The sequence below is a fragment of the Nicrophorus vespilloides genome, unplaced genomic scaffold (genome assembly GCF_001412225.1).
Source record: "Nicrophorus vespilloides isolate i.1.1-1 unplaced genomic scaffold, Nicve_v1.0, whole genome shotgun sequence".
Taxonomy (NCBI): Eukaryota; Metazoa; Arthropoda; class Insecta; order Coleoptera; family Silphidae; genus Nicrophorus; species Nicrophorus vespilloides.
This window is the reverse complement of record NW_017096331.1, coordinates 50,681-66,337: the sequence shown is the minus strand read 5'-3', so window position 1 is coordinate 66,337 and position 15,657 is coordinate 50,681. Positions and strand designations below refer to the sequence as shown.

Below are 15,657 nucleotides of genomic sequence, written 5' to 3'. Positions count from 1 at the left end.
TAAAAGTTTCATAATTAATACATATTTTTTTGCATTTCAATATTTCCAATTTTTAACTATAAGATAATATACAAAATTTTAAAGCAATTGTATTAATATTTTATCATTTAAAAAATACTGAAAAGTGTATTTTTTTAATAAAACTGTCGACGCTGCTTCTTTTATCTTTATATAAATATTTTATTATTTATATATTAAAATTGTAATTATAAAAAGAGCAGTTACTTTTTACTATAAAACAAAGTGTAATTGGTATATTTTACATAAAATATTTTTAATCAATAATAATAATAATTTATTGGCCAAACATAAATACATAAGAAAACAGAAAAAGAAAGTACATTCTATATATAAATAAATTCTAACATAAAATAAAAAAAATATATATATTAATAGGCTGGTCAAAGTACTAACGACCGCCCTTTTTAATCAAATTAAGCTAAAAACGCAATTATTGTATGTGATAGTAATAGAATTAATATTTCATTGCTACCTTAAATTTTCTTAATTCATAGCTGCAGATTCATTTGTTTCAATGAGTTCATTAGCAGTTGACAAAAAAAGTGTAAAAATTTATAATTAAAAATTGAATTTATCTTCAGTATGCAACCACCGTAACATGCGCTAAATTTAGTTTTGCGCTCTCGCCGATAGATGGTTGTGCCATGAGAAAACTTAAAATCTCTGTTGGAATACAATTTCGCAAGCCCGACAAGCGAAATACAGCCAATCAAATTCCCGACAACCATAATCCCGACTATATCGAAAATGTCTTATAATTAATAACAGTATTAAATTATTCCGGAGCGTTGTTACTTTTATTGTTATTAATAATAAATAATAACAATTAATATTTGTGGTGGTTGTTAAACATGAAAGGGGTAGAAATAGGGCCGGAAGAGATTTATATCAATAAATAAATTGATATAAATCTCTTTTATAATAAAAAAAAATACAATTTCGTGTCACGCCTAAATGTCTACTTTTGTAAAATAAAAGTGTACATTTTCAAATATTTTGTTTTTTCTTTGTCATTCCGTGACTTATGTTCAAAATTGAAGTGCACCATTGAATTTATTTAATTATCCTACAATTATACACTTTAATTAACATACATTTTGAGTTAGGATATTTTATACTTGATGTGAAATGTGATACTAAATGATAGAGTAATGATGAAATTTCAATATAAAAATTAACAATATACTGAATAAATATGGTACATAAACTTTTTTGTTTTTTTTTTTTAAAATATATTGAATAAAACATAATGATTCAACTAACTGACAACAAAAATTCTTGACACATAAAATTAATATATTTTTACATACAGTAGTTAATAGAATAATTGATATTAGTTTCATATTTTGTATTATTCAATAATCAAGTGGATCATATTCTATTTTATTCTTCTTCTGTATCTTCTTCACTACCACCGAGCATCATTTAGCTTGCTCCGCTGTACAATTCGGCCATCACCAACTAAAATTAGCAGTAAGATTGGAATAATTAGTATATATTTTTTAGAGTTATAATATTCATGATTACTGGCTTTCCTTCTCTGATAAAACTTGACAAAAAAAATCAAGTCGGCCTTCAAATCGGAAGCTGCTATATCCTTTATTGTGTTTATCGAAGACGGGAAAAACATCCCTCAATTCTTTTCTTCGGTAGATAGTCTAAATTATCGGTGGCAATCGCAAGTCCGAAATACCGAAAGCTCCGAAATAATTTAAAAATGTTATTGTTGAAATTTTTGATATAATCGGGATTTTGGTACAGTCGAGATTTTGATATAGTCGGTATTTCGGTTGTCGGGCTTGCGATATAAACCCCAAAATTATAATGTTGAGAAGTTATTGACTCGAAATGATATTAACAGATGTCAGATGTTTATTCAAACAGAAGAACAAGAAACTAATCATTATTTTTTTCAATTTTAATTTGCAATCCATAGATATAGCAATGTATGGTAAAACTAGTGGATGAAAACGAGATCCGTAGCATATTCTGTACGAAACAGAATATGCTACGAGTACGTCGTGAAGGTAAATGCAAAACGGCTATGTTTTGAGCTTGAATTGATACCTAGTTATCATCTTCGAGAGAAGATAATATACCTTTTGTACCTAGGAATGCGGCCACGTGGAAGCCGCTGCTCTCATTCACAGCAAATGAGAGCAAACGCGTGACCGCACACCCGGGAGGAAACAAAAAGAAAATAGAGAAAATTTGGGATAGAATGAAATGCTATGATTTAGCACCTGAAAGTGAACGTATCGATTAGTGACATGATATACAACACAAAATAACACATCCGACACAAAACATGAACGAAATATACGTTTACATAATCTATAATATTGTATTTGTCCGACAACCGAAATACCGTCAATCAAATTCCCGTCGTTTGAAATCTCGACTGTATTGAAATCCCGACAACCATAATCCCGACTATATTAAAATCCCGATAACCATAATCCCGACTATATCGAAAATGTCTTCAATAACAATTTTAAGTTATTCCGGAGCGTACTCACTTTTAAATTGTTATTAATAATAAATAACAACAATTAATAATCTAATTGTATTTGAGATTATTTCATAATATTAAGGTTTATTATGAATAATTCAATAAAATCAAATAAATTAATAATAATTTATTGTTATTAATAATAAAAATGTATCACAAGGTGACTACGCTTCGAAATAATTTAAAAATGTTATGGTAGAAATTTTCGATATAGTCGGGATTTTGTTTGTCGGGATTATGGTTGTCGGGCTTGCGATATAGACCCCATCCACAGCAATGTGTGAATACTTGCTACATTCCCCAAACAACCAGTCTTCATACGAATCTTTTTATCGATTTTATCCATTATAGTTTCTGATAAGATCAATAAAATGTGAAGGCATCACATTTTTTTTTAAATTTTAACTTTGGCCCAATTTCTACAACTTTTCGTGTTTATCGGCCCCCACAAATTTTTGTTAATCAGACCGAGTCGTTGAGCAGGATTTTTGTGATACAGGCGACTTTAGCCACACGACAAGGGGAAGAAATTACAAAGTGTATTAGTTTGGCTACTGCAAAAAGTAACAGAACCTCTACAGACGAGCCGCCGCTGTCCATGTGTATGTAGGGTTGCCATACATTCTTTATTTACTACTACAGCGTGATGATCATGTTCTAGTATATTTAGGAACTATATTAGTCATTCACCAGATGGAGCTTACAGCTACACATTAAAAAGTTTATGTCAGATTGACAAACATGAGATAATAATATACTAAAACAAGTATCACAAAACAACTAATTGCATGAATCATATCATTTCATAACTCATTGAATCAAAGATCAATATATATTTTATTTTCATAACCCTTGGCGACGAAATCGAGAAAGTGTAGAAAGAAATAATATTCAATAAAATGCAATTTGATTAAGAAATTCCGTTTAAAATTTTTATTTTTTTAAATTTATTTGAACGAATTTAAATAAAAGCCAAATCGTTATAAAGTATTAATTAAATAATTGTTGTATTTTTTATGTAACTCATAATTATCAATTAGCTAATTCTTTGATTATATAGGGCTCTATATTCAAAGGTTTGTTCATTAAAAAAAAAACTATTTTCCTGTTAAATATATTTTTATAAGTTAAAAGTTTTAAATATGCAATTAACTATAATGTATTGATTATTTTGAAATTATGCAATTATTTTACTACTTTTGTGAGATTTTCTACATTTTGTCTTTGGTATTAATAGATTTAATAACTTTAGAGTAGAATATTACAAAAAAAAGCCGATATATATCGTTTCTTTTTATTGCTTATTTTGTTGCTGTTATACATTATTTTCATTTTTTATGAGCCAAAGCGATTGTTAAAAATTAGCGATATAAAAGAAACTCTGGTTAATATAAATACGAAGAACTTAGTATTAATGTGATCTGAATTTTTGATAACCAATGGTTATAAACATACGCGCATATTCATGTCGTGGTTTTATTTATTTCAATATGAGTTATGATGAAAGCTATCCCTGTCAAATGGTATGGAATAAATAACAGAAAGTTACAAAGATGACATTGATGTAGAACATATTGAAATGAAAGGATTTTCCAAAAAGATTTCATGATTCTACAATTAACACGTTCATTTTTAATTCGTTCGTGAGTGTTGGTTCTCGAGCATATCATATCCTCGAAATTGAGATTAATTTTACGAATTTCACGTCGACTTGAGCATTCCACGCGCACACACAATACACATGAAAGCTCTTAAAAGCTCACGTAGTATTCCAGTCATCCGAAGCTCCTGAAAGCTATCCTGCGAAAGGCGTGGCACCTTCTTCGTCGGTGGCAGGAAATATAGGCGGGGCACAGGACACACCCATTTATCCCCACCACCTGTACATCTACAAGCAGCAGGATCATCCCCACCACAAAAGCGCAGCTCCGTCCCACCAATATTTTTTTTGGTTTTCAATATTACCGTTGCGTCGTCGCGCGGCGCTGCAAATTACATGTTCCATTACGGAATGGGAATACTACAATTCATATATGTATATATATAAATATATAGATATATATATATGTGTATATTCAACGTAATATGTACATACATTCTTTCATGTATGGAATACAAAATATGCTTTGTAACTTAATTGTGCGCGACCGATCGCCGAGTGTTTTTCATAATTTTTAACACTTCTCATCTGATTTCATCAAAAGAAAAACAATAACAACATATAGAACAGCCGACGCAATAAACAAGATTTTGAAACAGAAGAACAATAATGTTGTACAACATCCCCGCATATCCAGATTACACGCCGCTTCCCTCATACGATGAGGTAAGTTCTTTTTCTTATTCTTTTTATTATTATTCCGTTGGTTTCGAACAATCCGCAAGTATTTAGTAGATGAAAAAAACAGCAAAACAGGAAAAGACGCCTGCCTAAGCGTCTATTGTTATTTGTCCGCACGTTCGTCTTCGATTCGCAGATATTTGTTATGCTGCTGCTTTTTTATAACTTTTTTTTTTCTTCTTCACTACTGTTTTTCTTTTCTTGCAAATTCCTGCATTTTTTTTCTGCCGCTGTCCGCGTTACCATTTTTTCTTTTCTTTTTGTCATGTTCAAGGTCTTCTGTTGTTTATCGCGTATGCACTTATCCGAACGAACGTGCCTCGAGATAACTGCTTCGGGTGGGAAAGAAATAATTTGCGAAAACACGCTTAAAACAATGCAAATCGAATTTCCATCAAGAAACAATCCATTTATTTACATTGTAATTATTATAAATTATACCGTGATGATGATTTGTTGTTTGTTATTGCGGCAATCGACGATCCCGAAATCCGCTCATTTTAATTTGTTTGTTAACAAACCGCGCTTTTCCCCGATAGGAATTTGCATTCAGTTGATTTTACGAACATTATACACAATTTACTAATTTTCATTCATACAATTATATTGATTTGTATATTATCTATATATAATTCTGCTATCATTTTATCAAACTTTTCAAGAAAACTCTCTCTGTTATTTTAAGTAAATTTTCAGAATATTACATAATATTCTTTTAGATTTAGTTTATTTTATTGACAAAGATTTTGGGAATATCATGAATATTTCTTATATATTTTCTATTGATATTAATTATAATAAAATTATTGTAAAGTATTAAAAAATCATTTATACTTAATTATTATATACTTAAAATAGTTATATATAAATAAAATATAAGCAACAATGAAGAAAATTTTTTCGAAAAGTTTTTAAATTTAAAATAAAGTAATTACATTTATAAGAAGTTTTGAAATTAGTTGAAATCTTCAAAATTTCTATCCGTATGAATGTGTGTCATCTTTTTTAAATTTGTATCAATCTATCATCAAATAAAATGAGTAGCATGAGATTCACATTTGACGAACGTCAAATGGCAAACTCTTTGGTTGAGGGTTGGGAGGATCTGCGGAAATAATTAATTGATTTTAATGATCCATATCGCATTCTCCCTTTGGACTGTTGAAGTGTTCTGGAGGAGTGCGAAATAAAAAAATATATATATAGAGAATATAATAAATAAGCCGGGGAAGAGGAAAATTGATTCATTTAATTCCAGCTGCGCCGAGGGTTGGTTCCATAGCTAAGTATATTGGTCGCTCGGGGGCTCGTTATTGAGCCTACTACGACCAGGAGAAAGGGTCGACCGAGTTTGCCCTTTTTTTTATTATTATTATTATTTCACTCTCTCTTTCTGTCGTCGGCGTATAGATGTGTTTTATCACACCGTCCATACATATGCACCATTATTAAGGATTTATCTCCTTCCGTAATCATCGGAGTCATAAATTACGAATATTATGCATCCAGCATGTTACATTCAGCTTCGCACCCCTGAAGAACGAGAGCCGCGTAAAAAGAGGGTCAATCGACGGCTCAATTACATAACTCTTTCAATTCGAGGGTTCATTAGTAATTAAGAAATGCTATTGGTTGTTTTTATTATTGTTGTTGTTGAATAAAATAAGTGATAATCGAAGATAAACAGGAAAGAGAGTTTCTGGTTAAAATCTCGGGTTGAGTAAGCATCTGCATGGATTAAGCGATTACGGATGGAGCAGCAGTCAGCGAACATTGCTTGTAAACAGAACTAATGCCCTGTCTATTGTGCTTCCACGGATTTTCCATGCGGTTAAGTCCGTTCCTTCTCTTCCTTTCATCCATCTATTTCTTTAAAGAACAGCTCGTGCTGAAAAGTTGAGCCATAACCAGAAATGCAATTTCGCAACGGCATCGATTCTCACGGCGTGCTTGGATTTGCAAGTAATGAGTTGCGGATTGGAAAGAACGAATCTCCTTCAGCGAGAGAGGCAGATAAAAATGAGAGGGAAAATCTAAATAGGAAGTGATCCGAAAGGAGACAGTCGTATGTTTGACGTGCTGGTGAGACGGAGACGAGATGTTGCGGGAGAGAAAAGGAACCGGGCTAAGAAAAAAAAAGGGATCACCTTGTAAACCGCGAACCGCAAATGAAATAAAATCGCGTAACCGGATATGGCAGCAACTGTGCAACGAGACCATTAGACCATTACAAATACTCGGTTTGAAAACGGACAAAAGGGCGCAAAAGGCAGAGCCACTCACTGAACTGGTCGAGTGCGTTTCGCCTCTGTAATCCTAGATCCGGCGTGGAAACCCGATCCAGGCGCGCTGCTGCTCCTCTCGCTAAAAATCGCAACCCTTTTCGATTTTACCCGAAATACACAAAAAAAAGTAAACAATAACAACAACATGAACCGCAGTGTTAAGTTAACGAGTGCGAAAGGAACTGTAGATATATAAATACGTGCGTTTTCCCTTCGGAACGATTTCGATTTCCAGCAGATGTACGCACTTTGAAAGGAGTAACAACATACTGAAAGAATCAATTAACTTGCGCGATCGATTACCTATTATATCCCCGTTTGCGATTTATACTCTAGTGCCATTTATCACGAATTGAACAATTTGTCGTTGAGAAACGACATAGATTTAGCGTGCGTCTTATTACATCATAATATATTGATTCTCAAAATTGATGAAACCCGATGTTTCGTATTTCATTTCAAAGAAGCCTAAAAACAGTTACCTATATGATTGTATGCTCAATTCTATTCTCTGAAGATTCAAGATTGATTCAATCTTAGATTTCTTCGGATGCAGTCAGTTATAGTTTTTTTATGTCGTCTAATACACAATCTGTTCAGCAATGTGAACATTGAGTAAAGTTAAGATCGCGGTTGATATTAATTGGATAATCTTTCCCGGTGGATAGTTTTACCATTATGATGATTAGATTTTTGAATTTGTTGGTTGAATGTCGTCTTGTAAGTTAACTTCAGTAGTATATTGATGCTCTGCGATTCCACTATTTCCTTTCACTGTAAATCTGTGGCTATCCTTAACACTGTCATTGTCCATCGAATTGGCTGAAGGTCCGTATGCTGCAATCAGCTAGAGGACTCACAAAGGGCCAAGTTTGACCAGGATTCGAACCGGCGACCATAAAATCGTGGGTAGGGCGACTTAACCATACGGCTACTAAAGAAAATACTTAGTAAAAATAAAAATATTTATAATAAACATTAAATGTGGTAAATTCAAGAAGAAGAGGTAAACAATTTGTATTTCATCATATGAAAAATTACAAATTGAATTTATTTTGACTAAATTTAAGATTCCTGCATATATAAATATCAGAGAAGAGAATAAAGATCTTTATAAGAATTATTAATGATTGTCTGACAACATAAGTAATTGTTGAACGGTTATTTCATCTCTGATATAACATTTAATGGAAGACGTTCTCTTATATCAATGAAATATATGCATTTCCAAATCGGAAATGTATATTTAATTAATTATATAAAATAAATTTATTATTTATTACAAAATATTCATATTACATAATAAAATCAAAAACTAATTATTTTATTATTTTCTATTATGAATGACTTTTGCGATTAATTATTCGATTTAAATAAATAATACTGAATTTATCTTATATATTTATAATACCTTTTATTTGTATTTGATTTTATATATATAATTTGTATGTAATAACAAAAACGAAGTCAATGAAATGTATTTTCTTTATTTCTTAATTTCTTTCTCATCATTTTTAGCCTCAAGTTGTTCTTGGATTTCCTTCAGAGACTTATTTTTAGTTTCGATAACGCAATACCATACGAAGACGATTCCTAGAACGGATACAACACCGTACATATAGAATACAACGTAATTGCCCATTATATCTTTCAGTATCGGATATGTAAGCGATATGACGAAGGCCAGCATCCAGTTAAGTGCAGCTATGGTCATAGCGACGAAGGCTTTGACTCTGGTTGGGATCAGTTCCCCAATCATGACCCATGGTAGAGGTCCACATCCGAGCGAAAATCCAATTATGTATATGAAGATGGAGAAGACGGGAAGCAGGTCGATCCGTTTCGCAATTTCCTCGTCGTTGGCCAGAATTTGGAAGTAAATTCCAACTAGTATGAGACATACAGCCATGATAAATAAGGAGACATACCAAAGGATCTTTCGTCCGACTCGGTCGACAATCGCAGCTGACAATCCTGTGGCAAGGACCTGGACTATACCGAGGACAACTTGAGATAAGCAGGCATCAACGAATGTATGTGTATCCATAAAAATACTCTCCGCATAAAACATGACAGCGTTGATGCCGCTAAGCTGTTGAACTACGTGCATCCCTAGAAGCATCAGAAATGCTTTGATGCAAGATTTCTTCTTGAGCGCGCGACAGAACTTCGAGTCGTCCTTGGCCGTAAGCAATTTAATCTCGTTCATCTCTTGAGTCACATCGTAGTCCTTGCCTCTGTAGAACTGCAGCACTTTAACTGCATCCGACTCGTTGTTATTTTTCATCAAATACACTGGCGTCTCCTTGAGGAAAACGAATGCCACGAGGACGACAATCGGTGGTACGATGCAGCATAGATTTAAAGCCCACAAGTTTTTAAAAGCGCAGAATATGTAAGAGTAGAGAATGCCGATGGTGAGCAGCAGCTGGAATCCTACGGAGACGGCACCTCTGATGGACTTGTGTGTAATCTCCGCTATGTAGGTTGGTGCAACTACACAAAAACCACCAGCGAAGAGGCCCAACAGGAATCTTCCGGCTATCAAACCGTAGAAATTGTTCAGGACTATGAGGACGACCCAGGAGGAGACGGTCAGCGCGGAGAATATTACGAAAGACCATCGTCTTCCAGCCAAATCCATGAATATTGCAATCAAGATCTGCGAGCAAGCTGCACCTACAGCCATGATGCTTGCAATCCATCCGAATTGAATTCCTGTGATGTTCATCGACTTGGCAATCATACTTTCTGCAGGCGATGCCCAACCAATCACGTTTCCGATCACAAATCCACCTCCGCATGCTACTTACTGAATTAATAAATATAAAAAAGACACAAATCGTCGATATCACACAAACGTACCGGCAAAACCCGCCAACAGTTGATTACATTTTCGAGGCTTATTCTCTTCTCCCATTATATTTTTTTCCTAAAAATTCAGTAAATTTTTTCAACTAATGACAACTTTACGACGTATCAATTCGCGTGATTTTAAATGTCATATGACATATATTTATAGAATTCATAGAATATTTTTCATAATGAATAATCAATTATGTAATTGGATTTTCTTGAATTTATTTTTTTTCAACATTAACTTACATAAATAATTTCTCTACTTGCGAAAATGTTTCAATAACAAGAAAACTATTTGAATTCGGTGAAATTCTCTCAATTTGCAAACTTTTAAGATCGAATTGGCTTTTATAATATATAATGTTGTTTGATTAATGTGTTAACATTTGTACTTTCTATTATTAGCAACTTGGGTGCATCAATTATATAATAATAAATATTTTATTTAATTATGTTGCATATGTTGTAGATTAAATAGGGTTGGCTTGTGGTTACCATTGAATGGATAAATAGCATCAAATTGGTACTAGCGCCATGTCTATTGACATAACTATTGTATGTGCTCGTTTTGTGGATTTTGACCGTGGAAAATGTAATTTTTACGCGTCAAGAGCTTCCAAATATTTGAGAGATCCATTTTTAAATACGCCTGGCACAATAGGAGGACCAATATTTAATCTTGACTTTTTGTATACACTGAAGGAGTAGGATAGAATGGTAGAGAATAGAAAGTAAACGAGTGCGTGTGTAATTTGGTTTTCTGCATGATTTGGCGATGAGTGGCCTTGTTTGTGTGGTCGAGACGTGGCTGAGATGAAGAAAAGAACCCAGGGGAAATGAACAATGTTTATAGACCATTGAGGTTTTTCCCTCCCGTCTCTGAACCCGGTGGTGTTCATTTGAATTGGACTTTTGCGGCGATAGTCAAGTCCCATCGACTACGGTACTTTGTAAATAATAAGTTGGGCCTTTTGTGTGCACACCGGCTACTTGAAAAAAAAAGAAGAGAAGTAAATGAAAAAAAAAAAGATGAAGAGGAATATCTCCATCTCCTTTCATCTGTGCATACTACGAAGGTCTTTACCTGAAGAACTCGACAGCTCAACGGTGGACGCCCTTCTTCAATGCATAGTCAAGAGATTGTTAACACGGCCAACGACAATGCTCACTGTTTTGACTCGATCTCAAATGCTGGAACTAAAATGCCCTCAATTCTACAAAAAAAGAAAAGAAAAGAAGAACGACAAAGCTGCACAAAGGATATAAATAATACAATAGGTTAGAATATTCGGAAGTGCTGAACATCGAATATAAAATATAAGACGTAATTTAAATGCAACGTAAACATTTGCTTATGGATTCATAAGAATAAAACGCATTAGTGACACATACACACTCCAATTGAGTTTAATTATTAGGATAAAAATCAGTTATCTTAATGACACGGATTTAAGTAGTGTGATTAGTTTATGTGTCGTACAACAGCTGAATATGATCTCATTCCGTACTCATATAATATTACCATCGACGCCTTCTTTGAGCTGATAATAATGCGTCCATTATAAGTGGAACGATTATGATTAAGCTCTCTTTTATCTTCACCAGAATTGATATTAATATTATTATTTATACCAGAGCTAAGTAAACAAACATTCTGCTATCATTTTGAACGGCGCCAATTTTATTTATGTATATACGTGAATAATATCAGCGATGCGAACGTTATTAATGTTTATATTTTTTCCATTTGTTTATTTTTATGCTTCAAATGCGATTTATAATTGCAGTTTCAAAGTTGTCCATAATATTTATTTTATTTTTCTTTATCGTACACTTCATAATATGTAACATTCAATAGCAACAAAATAACTGAATTTAGATAGATTCTTCATATATTTTCTTCATAAAGTTTAGTTAAATCAGTGATTTCCAAAGTGGTTTATATCGACCCCCAGGGGTCTACGACAACCTGCAAGGGGTCTACGTCAGCAAAAAAAAAATTGGGGGGTCCATGAAATGAAAATGGGGGTCCACAATAGTGGACTTATCTCGTATTATGGAATATAGCGAGGAAATTTTTCATTTCCTTTCCATCGTCATACCTAGTGGAAAGGGGGTTCATCGCTGTTACCAATCTCCTAACGATAAAAAGAAACAGACTGGACATCATTAGCCGAGGAGATTTAAGATTAAATCTTACTAAATTGACGCCAAATGTTGATAATTTATTATTAAAGCATCAGGTTCATCCTTTTCACTAAAAACATTTACTTATTGCTTAGTTTATTTTATGTTACGTATATTTTATATAACAGATACAAAATTTTATTTTGAGTAGTTTTAATTTAAATTCAATTATTAAATGTATAAAACTTTACTTTAAGTTTTTAACACTAAACTTCACTACAGTTAGAAATTTACAAAATATCAATATCAGGTAAGTAGGGGGTCTTCCCATAACCGAAAAACATAGCAAGGGGTCTACGACACAAAAAAGAACCTCTGAGTTAAATGTATCAGCAAAAAGATTATTATTCATATTAATTTTGAAATATTTTGATTGAAATACTTTTATCTAAGGATGTAGGAGATTAGTGTTTATGTGATGGGTGAATGAATAGGTGGGTGTAATATAAAAGGTAATGAAATAAGGGAAAAGTGCGATGCGATAATGAAATGCACGAGGCGAGAGCGTGTCTTGCACGCGAACAGCGCGTTGTGGGAACGAAAGGGCCCGCACCCTACATCCAACCCATTGGTCACCATGGGCACCAAATTACAACCACCGTTGCACCCTCGCATACTGATTAGCAACCGTTGTTTGCAATAATAATGGAGTAACCGAAGCCACTCATTTTCCAAAATGCTCATTGTCCTTGCGGTTTTCCTTTAATTGACATACATCCTGTTATCCCTTATCACAATAATATCATAATAGTTCTCTCGATTGCGAACAGTTAAAGAAACTGTTTATTTTAATTGCAAACTATATTTGATCTATCGAAATAGGATCGCAATCATTTTTTTTTTATATAGAAAATAACAAATTTAATTTAGGCTTTTACAGTTAGTAATTGAAACAATTAGATTTAATACCTTTTATTTATGTATTTCGAAATATTATATTGTACAATAATGAATGCTGCTACTACTGCTGCAAAAAAAAAACTGATGGAAATATAGATACAACGTTAAATTGTTGGTAATATTGAATTTCTTTTGGGCCAAAATATTTTCCATTTTTTATCGTTCGCAGTTTTGTTGTCAGATTTGTTGATGCGAGTGAAATAAAAACGAGAAAGAGCACCATTAACGAACTCAATATTTTAATGTAAAATATCGCTTTTCACTGAACATTAAACAACAATAACAGGGAAAAAAAACAATGCAATGGTAATGACGAAAAACAAGTGGAGCACATCAATATGATCCATTCGACTATTATTAATATTGTAAATATATATTTTTATTTACGCCGATTTTGATTTTTATTTTAAAACAAATATATATATTTTTTTTATAATTAAATTGTAAAATACTTTATTTATACATATGTTTGTTAAATATCAATTTACTTTTCAATTTTTATATGTACAGAGTTATTTCTTTTTATTACAAAAACTATTTATATACAAAAATTGTTTTTTTTTTCCTAATAGATATCTAATTATAGTGCTTCAATATTTATTTACAGAAAATTATATCAAATTCTATCATTTTTTCTAGTTACTGCGTTGAACTGTTAATCGAAACTAAATTGTTAATCCAAGAATAAGTATATGTAAGAAGTATACCTATAGGTTACTGAAAAAGACGTGTAAATTGAAATTGTAACGTTTTTAATTTCGTTGCTTATTAATTATGTTTTTTTTTTTCATTTTTTTGTAAGGTTCCTAAATCTAACAAACAATATAATCTAAAAGATTCATAAACCAACATTTTCATTTACTTTTTTTTAAACCGTGTAAATGCGAAAACATATAAATAAAGTACCGTGTAAAACGAGGTATAGGTTATTTTAAACATTTAATTTTTTTAAATTTTGAAAACCATGTAAAATTTGCGAAAACGAGTAAATAAAGTAAAACTGGGGATAAGTGTATATACAAATAATGAGAGACATAAATGAACTAAAAATGAGGAAATAAGTAGCGAGAAAATCAAAAAATAAAGAAAGAGGAAGGAAAAGTGGAGAGGTGTCCGCACAACACCCTCGCATACTTTATGTGGCATTAACGCCTGATTTGTAGGAATTCTCCGGTTGCTTTTTTTATCCATTTTCTTCTCTCGCTCGTCGTGTGTGTTTTTTTGGTGTTGTTGTTGTTATCCTCTTCTCGCTCTTTCGTTTTCCCCCCAGTTTGAAATAGTGTTGGCTGGCCTGATGTCTAAATGTATATATGGAGATATCAGGTGTCGAGCTGACAGTTATGGCAATTTATTAACGCTTTAAAAATATAAAATATTTTTGGTTCATCGTATTTATATTTATATTCATGATGTATTTTTTGTGTTGTTTTATTATTATTATTGTTATTTGAATATAATTCGGTTTACCTAATCTAAAACAAACAACACCAATTAACTAAATGATAACTTCTTTTCATTTCGATTAGAACTCATTAATCGTAATATTTATTAACTTCATTTACATGAACTATAATAAAGTGAATTAGATATATACATTTTCATAATACAGTGGAACCTCGCTTAACGAGCGACGTTTCGCATAACGAGTGACGATATAATTTAAAAATGTTATTGTAAACATTTTCGATATAGTCGGGATTTTGATACAGTCGGGATTATGGTTGTTGAGATTCTGATACAGTTGAGATTATGGTCGTCGAGATTTTGATATAGTCGGGATTTGGAACGTTGGGATTTTGATACAGTCGGGATTTCAATAGACGGTCTTTCGGTTGTCGGGCTAGCGATATAGACCTGTATTTTTTAAATTATTATTATTAACCATCTTCGATTTTCTTTGTCATCATTGTTTAAAGCGGACTATAATTTGCAAATATAATTTAGGTTTGCTGTTAATCCAAACACAAATGTATTGTGTAACCATTATTATAATATATAAACACACTATGTTCGTTTTTTTATATAAACAAAATATAAAGAAATCTCCACCAAGTATCCGAATTGATACAAGTAATATAAACTCGCTCAAATATGTGTGTGAATTGGAAAATAGTTTCTGGTGTTGTGGTCATTCTACTTGTATCTTCGTGTTGTTTGTGATCACGAAATTTCCAAACTTGTGTTCAGTCATGTTGTTTGTGTTTTTTTTTGTGCAAAATTTAATAACACTTGTATGTCTCCTAATAAAAAGCCAAAGAATTAAAGTTACCATAGATATGAAAAGCAAAGTCATTAAAAATCTCGACCAAGTTACTTTATATGGCAAAACGTGTATCATTATACGAGTAAAAATTTGGAACGGATTAAACTCGTTAAACGAAGTTCCACTGTATATCTTAATTGACTTATGATTCTTTATAATGTTCTGAGATGTTTCATGGATTTCTAAGCTATCGATCTGTTACTTGATTATTATTGTTAACGGATTTGTGGCGTTGACGACGGCGTAAATTTAATTACGTAACTGCGCGATTCGGGATGTTTAATAACGA

The 15,657-nt window shown here is 32.3% G+C and overlaps 1 protein-coding gene across 1 annotated transcript; it reads right to left on the bottom strand.

Moving 5' to 3' along the window:
• Positions 1-8,645: 8,645 nt before the first annotated feature.
• LOC108556692 (facilitated trehalose transporter Tret1-2 homolog) lies at positions 8,646-9,905 on the bottom strand. Its single transcript, XM_017912898.1, has one exon. It carries the CDS (start codon positions 9,903-9,905, stop codon positions 8,646-8,648), a length of 1,260 nt encoding a protein of 419 aa, XP_017768387.1.
• Between the last annotated feature and the right edge of the window lie 5,752 nt (positions 9,906-15,657).